Below are 8041 nucleotides of genomic sequence, written 5' to 3' on the forward strand. Positions count from 1 at the left end.
TGTCATTGGAGTGATGATCAAAGTCCAATTTTAATGAATATTAGGTTAAGGCTTATGGTTTCAAATATTAATGCTAACAATTAATAAAATTTTATGAGGGAACATTATTGGTAATTAATACTAATAATAAGTGACATGGCGACACGTGGAAAAATTGGCAACACATAGCAAGATTACAATCCTTGCCATGAGTTTTAATATATACTGGATGAACCCCGTGCGATGCACGGATCGATTTATTTTTTTTAAAAAAAATATTTTTTCATATTTATGTGATTACATTTGTTATTTTATTAGTTGTACGTAATGTATCATTTTCTCCGTATTTGTTTTAAAATATTCCGTATTAATTAATATAACCATTAAAATCTCATTGGTCAATTATGCTTATGTGGCACTTGAATTATTTATTGGATATAACTATAATTTATAATCCTACGTGACATGTTAACTAATCTTAGGTGGCATAATCCTATTGTAGCGTTTTAAAAATATTGATCCTATGTGGCGCTCTAATAATTTTTTAAAAATAAAAATCCTACGTGGCGCTCAAAATCTCGGGAAAAAACTCCCCTTTAAATATACTTGTATATATTAGATTGATTGATATTGATTGATGATATTGATTGGAATATTGTTCTGCACAAGAGTTTCGCAAGCCATTTTGCATTTGTATAGTGTTAAACCCGTACAAAGCATGATCTTGTGCCACAATTCACTTCTTGCACTACGTATTTCGTATATTTTGAAGAACAACCATCATTATCATCAATGATAAAGGCAACCTCGTTTATAAGGCTCGAATGGATGGGTTCAATAGATTTATCATTGACATCAAAGTCTCATATCTAGGTGTCTTCAATCTAAGTCTTGCCGCAAAAAAGTGCAAGATATTGAGTTTAGAAATGCAAGATGAAGCCTTCAAATAGCAATTAGACTACTTGAAACATAACTAGCAGATAGTAAGATCAGTACAATGGTTCAAACAAAGATTGGTGTCAACAATGTACAGAGTGAATGGTCATTTACAGGACCAAATGTATATACACCAGCACCATGATTTTCTAATGAGAATTCCTTTCCCCCAAAAAATAAAAATAAAAATACAAAAATTTAAGAAAAAATATAGAAAATACAGAAATTGGGACGATTCTGATTGCCCACTAATCTGTCTGTTGCTTCGAAATTCCATGTTCAATCACAATACTTTCGAAGTACATTAAATATTCCTGTCTTCAACGATTAAGCAGGATGATACAATCTCTCAGCATTGAAGATAGCAAATGTGTGGCCTAAACTCAATTAGTCTTCCGAAATACAAACTGCACGAATAAAAGGTTTCTGCAAACAAATGAACAGAACCCTAGTTAGGTATTTGAAGTCAACAGCTATCTTCAAAGCAATACCATAGCAGAAGCCGAATTCCTAGGCTAAGTGAAAGACATTTGCATACATTGAGGTGAATATGTAACAAATTTGTATGTGACTTTACATAAATCATGCCCCAAGTATTCCTAATCAAATTTTTTCATCAACAAGGACATTCACATGGGACATGGCATGCACAATTATACTACTATAAAAGCTCGTTCTATTACCTAAGTTCATGATGTCAAAGGCCTGTCAAAATACTAGATGTGCACATTACCAATAGTACCTAAATAATCCTATTATCCCATGTCAAGAACTTAAGATTCTAGATGTGCACATGTTACCAGTAGAATTAAGTACTAAGTTTACAATTCCACATTCATACAAATAACTATTGCTTCAATTTAAAGCAAACTAAGCATATGAAGTCACTATATTCACCAAGTAACTAAGAGAAACTCGTCATCCATAGAGATGCAGATTCAATGGGTAGCTTGAAATCCCATACCCTGACCATATACTCTTGCAACTTTCCCGAGAGGAAGAACAAGGTCACAAAAGAAAATGAGCAGTGAATCACAGGTTCGCAACATTCCAAATCAAAAGCACGAAAGCAAAGCAAATCTCCACTTCTAAAAAAATGATTTCCTGCAGGCACATTTTGACATGCCATGATTGATGATACAGTCATGTTCCACCTAAAATCCCAACTACCTGTATGGCTGTATAACTAACTGCATTTTGAAAATCAATCATAAGTATCAATATCTGCTCTTTCTTTAACACACCTAAATAAAAATCCAACATTGAGCCTTTCTTTAACACAGCTAAAAGACTTACTCTTAACAAACTTCTATAATTTATGCAATGAGAGAACTAAATTGATTTCAGAAGGTATAAATTACAAATAGAGTTAAACAGTAGTTTTTGTTTATTTATTTTTAAATTAGAAATTAAACAGTTCTTCTGAAGTCAATGGGAATGAACAGATATACATGGCATTTTGTCACCGTTGACCTTTTACCTTAATAAGGGGTTATTATTCATAAGTGCAATAAATTCCATATATCATGCCAATAATTTTGATGATTCAGTTGACCAAGCATCACTTCAAATTCCAATCAAAATTTTCATTGACAAGACAAGTAGAAGGTATTTCACAAAAATAATAACCTGTACACTCGCTGCAGTTGTTTCTGTGTGAAAGGAAGAGAGGCAAAAGCCCAAAAGTATCAAATAATTGGATCATAATGTCTGTTCTCATGATAGAAGGCAGCACAAAAAGGGGGCATATGTTACCAGCAAGTATATGCTCCTTTTGCAAGTAGGAGCAATGAGTCTATGACAGCTTTTTATCAAGGAGGTCTATGATTTGGCAACATTACAATCAGCAAAGAGCCAAAAAGTAAGCACAAAGTGCTTTTTTTGTATTTTTTTATTTAATGTGACGAAGACAAATGGTATGCCTAATGAGCTTTCTCATCAAAATGTATTTGGTGAACACAGAGAGACGCTATTATTTTAGATTGGAGATGTTTTGTAAAAGAATAAGAGGGATTATATATATATTTTTTAAAAAAGCGGGGCAGAAATCAATCCTCGACTAAAATGCTGTACACCAGCCACGTGCCATTAGAGCTTGTGAGATCCTACTTCTTTCAGATACAGGATTGAGAAATTGTTTCAATGTTGGAGCAGCTATAATACACTAGGGTGAATAAAGCCATGACGAACAAATTTTTTCAAAAAAGAGGAAAAATAACAAAGAGCTCAATGAATAGCTTAATACATCTAACATGTACACATGCATAAAATGGCATAAAACACTAGGTTGAATAAATAAAAGTTTATGAGACAGCCAACCTGAGCAAAGAATGATGACTACATCATCAAATCCTTGATCAAAGAAATCTTCTTCTCTCTGACGGCTTCAAGATTTGAAACGAGCACATCAAGCTCTCATCAACACTCATCATAGCACCAGCATTATCAAATTCACCACAGTAATTGGGAGCAGAGAAAATCGTAACAAGCTGTCTATCAGCAAAAAATTCATATCCATCTTCCACAACCTGGACAAAATCATAAAGATGAGCTAAAAGGTTACAGAGGATGAACAAAAATACAGCAATGGAAACATTTATAACCTGATGTGCACGACAAATTAGGTCCATGTCATTCTTCATTAAGAAGTCGGCCACTTTATCAGCACCAAAGGTGTAAGAGACTCCCCGATCATTCATTCCCCAACCTTTAACCTCTCTAGAAGGGTCTGACCACAATAAATCGCATAGCAAACCAGATTCAGGTACATCAGTCGGCCGAGACAAACTCTTAATCTGATCCACGTTAGTCAAATCAGGTGAGAGACCACCATGCATGCACAATATTTTGTCATCTATAACAGCAGCAACAGGAAGACAATTAAAACAATCAGTAAATGTCTTCCAAAGTCTAACATTAAAGCGGCGTTTACATTCATCATAAAATCCATAGATTCTATTAATGGATGCGCATTCATGGTTCCCCCGTAAAAGGAAGAAATTTTCTGGATATTTAATTTTGTAAGATAGCAAAAGGCAAATCGTTTCTAAACTCTGCTTGCCCCGGTCCACATAGTCCCCTAAAAACAAGTAGTTGGCTTCGGGAGGAAAACCACCATATTCAAAAAGTCTCAAGAGGTCACCATATTGCCCATGGATATCACCTGCAATCAAAGAAAATACAAAAGAAAGCAGTCAAATCTAAAGACTATTATCATCCATCTCAAGCAGCGCAGAACACAGTAGAGAAAAAAATAAAGAAGATTCAGGCTTCTTCAAGGTAACAAGAAGCTGCTGGCACTAAATTAAGAGCTACAGGCCTACAGTACTAGCAACAACAGAGGGTAATTGATTGTGAAATCAATCACACGATCAAAAAACTTCACAGAGTATCATAAACAAGGCTATAGTCTACTAACAGCGAGAGCCAATAACAGTATAAGGACTTCAGAATTAAAAATATATCTTCAACTGGACATGGATCCCTTCATTTCAACAAATAAAAAATGGCATTTAAAAATTGCAATGAACAGAAGGAGCCCTTTACTCTTTATAAAATAGGGGTATAAATAATTTGATTAACTAATACAATAAAATTACAATTTACTATAAATCTATAACATTTTTCAAAATTTGCAATAAGTGCTACAGTATTAAGGGGAAAAGACAAATACTATGTAGGAAATAGGCCTTAAAAACATAGGAAGTATGATATCATTATTATTACTCATACTTTGGCAGAAAGGTTATCCAATTCGTACCACCATTTCATTTCATTTCCTTTTATTACAATATTAAAAGTGTTCAAATTTCACAGCACATACCGAATTAGCATAAAAAAACCACATAATCATCTCCCCATAAGCTCTTAAAGCTAGACAAAAATCCCTATTACAAATTCAAAAGGTTTTCCAATTTTACATATACTTGGGAAGTATGATATCATTACTGTTTCTCCAGCTTATACAGAAAAGTTTTTCCAATTCGAACCACCAATTTCATTTTAATACAATTTTAAAGTTGTCTGAATTCCATTACAAATACCCACATCATCATCAATAGGTCACATAGACAGTTTCCCTGAAGCCCTTAAAGCAAGATGCCTAAAGAACAAACTTGAAATTAGACATACATTCCTGCCAATCTTATAATACATGAATAGCCAAGGTAATCAATAGCTATTTTGCTTGACATACAAGTGAACTATCCACCAACTAACATGAATGATTCCGCTCCCGCTTTATGTCAAAGACAAAGTTCAATATTATTGCCACAATCACAAAGTTATGACTTACAATCTATACTTCATAATTCATTCATATGATCATCCTCCCCTCCCCCACAATTATAAACAAAAGAAATGCAACACCTCCTAATCATCATCCCATAATTACATTAGCTCCAACACATCCAATCAATCATAACCCACATATAATCCAATTACAATCAGCTCAAAACAAATCCAACAAACCTCAAAACAAACAAAATCATCAAAACTCACACCTTTTTATTCAATTATCCCACACCCCCCACCCCACCATGAAAATCCATCCAAAAACACAATCATTCAACATATCATTCAAAACACAATAAAAACACACAAAATTCAAAACACCCACCAAAAATAATTACTCATTCTTAAAAATTGTGAAAAGCAGAAAAAAGGGGTAAAAAAACAATGGTAAAAAAAAAAAAATTGAAATTAGAATACCGCAGATCTTGATGGGGGCTTCAAGCTCCAAAAGGTTAGGTTGTTGCAAGAAGATTTCCTTAGCAGCGGTGCAAAGTTGGCGGATCTCTGACTCAGAAAGCTGAACCTGTCTCGCAGCACCTGGTCTCGCGTTTCGAAAATCCAATAGCCTGTTTATTATATCGTCCAATACAGCTGGTTCCATTGATCTTTCTCTCTATTACCCGTTTCGAAACGTTTCAACAAAAACACACCAAAAAAGCACCCTCAAAATCAAAACTCTAGGTTTCCCAGAAAATGAAAGGGAAATGGGTGTAATTTTTTATGCAAATTGCTCAAGTTTGAAGGTGCTTATGGTGTTAGCAATGTGGTATTTTGTTTTTTTGAAAATAAATAAAAATTGTTGAATTTGAATTAAAATTAAAATTACCCTTTTGGGTGGGATGGTGGGGGTGTTTGTTAATTGCAAAGAAAAGCAGGGATTAAGAGAGTAGGTAATTATGAAAACATTAGATTAATGATAATGGAGGGTTGATTGTCTCTCTCTAAAATAAAATTAAAAAATTGGGTTTCTCTCTCTAGTTGCAGAGGAAATGGAGGGGAAAAGGGAAGAAGAAGGAGAAGAAAGGGTGGCTTTGGCTGTAATGCTAAGATCTCATTCGACGGAAATTTTTTCATTATTTTTTTGCTTTTTAGGTCAAATTTTACCCTTTCTATTCTCATTTATTCCAAAAAACGCCATTTCCATAAATTGTTTTTATTTTATTTTATCAATTACTGTGAAAAAATTAATTTAAGCCTCATAAAGGTAATTTTCTTAAAAAAAAAAAAAAAGATAAAGGTAATTTATTTTTTCCCTTCAGAAAAAGGCTTAATGATTCCATATTTCCATCCTCTTTTTAAGCATTATAAATACATTTTATTTTTAATTTTTTTTTAAATAAATAAATACATTTTATTTAAAACAATGTTTACGTGTCAGGTGACACTTTATCATTTACGAGTATTGTTTAAATAGTGTTTGGTTAATATTATTATACTATATGCCTATCTATTAAAAAAAACACACACACACAAATCAAATATCAAAAGGTAGTGAACAATGGTATGAGAAATTAGATTATACAGTATTATGAGAAGTGTATGCTAGAAATTAAATGTGTAATTGTAAATTCTATGTAATTTTCTTATAATGATCGTGGGCCTATCTTGGGTCCCAAATACGGAGTACTAGTTTCATATTGCAAACAAACATTATCAATTTAATCAAGTATAGGCGATCTTCACATTTGAGTTACTCCCTTCATTCTATAATAATTTGATGCAATTTGACTTTTATCATAACATTGGCTACTTGTTTAAAAATAAAAATCAAATACTTGAAATTAAGCGATCAAGTCAAAATATTTGCAGCTGAAGTCTGGTGCTTAAGAAAAAAAGAAGAAGAAAAGAAAGGAAGCAATCAAATCCTTAATGTATTTCCATTCTTCCATCATTGAATTAATACACCAACAACTAGTATGTGGCATGAGCGAGATTTTACTTTGATTATCAATATATATTATTTGAGCTAAAAATAATAAAATATAATGTATTATAATAATAAAAAAAAACATTAATAATCATGAAATTAAATAAGTGCTCTCAAATTATATTTATACAAAGTATTTGGTTTATTATAATTGAATATGAAACATAATTTAAAGATAGCAAAGATGGTAAGGACATTTATTCATTTCTTACTGTTCTTGTATGTGTTCAAACCTTGTGAGCTATGATAATTTTTTTTTTTTGAAAGATATGATAATCATTTTTATTGTTATGTTTATAAAATAATGGATGATGTGTCATTAAAAAATAAAAAAAAAAAAAAAAAAAACTCCCTTCGTATATTTTACTGATTTTCTATTTTAGTTCTTCTTTAAAGATACTGAATTGTTGAACTTATTTTTACTGAAATTAAATTAATTTTTTAAAAGATGAAATAAATAGGTCCTTATGCATCAAATCACTAAATTTGGAAGTAAATCAAGTCAAATAAATATTTAGACCATACAGTCTACTCTATCCATTGACTATTAAAAGATTTGATTTATTTCCATAATACAACCTATAATGCATTGTATCCATAATGATCATATGAATGTTACTTGATTTTTACCTTTTCTGTATCTATAAAATGAGGATCAGTCATATCTTATCATATCATCAAAACTTAATAATTCACAAATTGAATAAAAAATGGTCAAATTCATGTATTGTCAAATTCAATTGTTCATCCTTTTACTTGGCCTTTTTGCTGCGGGAACTTTGTCTCTTAAGGCTAATGATGATCGAAAGGCAAGTTACGACATTGTTGTCTTTGTTGTTGTTGTTGTTTTTGTTGTTGTTGTTGTTGTGTTGATGATGATTATGATTTCATCGGTTTAATTTTATT

General features: G+C 32.0%; 1 protein-coding gene across 2 annotated transcripts; it reads right to left on the reverse strand.

Annotated features, from left to right (window-relative positions):
* Nucleotides 1-915: 915 nt before the first annotated feature.
* LOC110683372 (serine/threonine-protein phosphatase PP1 isozyme 2-like) lies at nt 916-6506 on the reverse strand. 2 transcript variants are annotated; one of them, XM_021859726.1, is made up of 4 exons: nt 5626-6505; nt 3519-4078; nt 3235-3443; nt 916-1341 (listed from the first exon to the last, which is right to left on the reverse strand). In XM_021859726.1, the coding sequence occupies exons 1-3, from the start codon at nt 5807-5809 to the stop codon at nt 3273-3275; spliced, it is 915 nt and encodes a 304-aa protein (XP_021715418.1). In that variant the 5' UTR covers nt 5810-6505; the 3' UTR covers nt 916-1341; nt 3235-3272. The 2 variants fall into 2 exon arrangements, with proteins under 2 accessions (XP_021715418.1, XP_021715419.1); XM_021859727.1 differs by lacking the exon at nt 916-1341 and adding an exon at nt 1355-2105 and having other exon boundaries at nt 5626-6506.
* Nucleotides 6507-8041: the final 1535 nt, after the last annotated feature.

This window comes from Chenopodium quinoa, unplaced genomic scaffold (genome assembly GCF_001683475.1).
Source record: "Chenopodium quinoa cultivar QQ74 unplaced genomic scaffold, ASM168347v1, whole genome shotgun sequence".
Taxonomy (NCBI): Eukaryota; Viridiplantae; Streptophyta; class Magnoliopsida; order Caryophyllales; family Amaranthaceae; genus Chenopodium; species Chenopodium quinoa.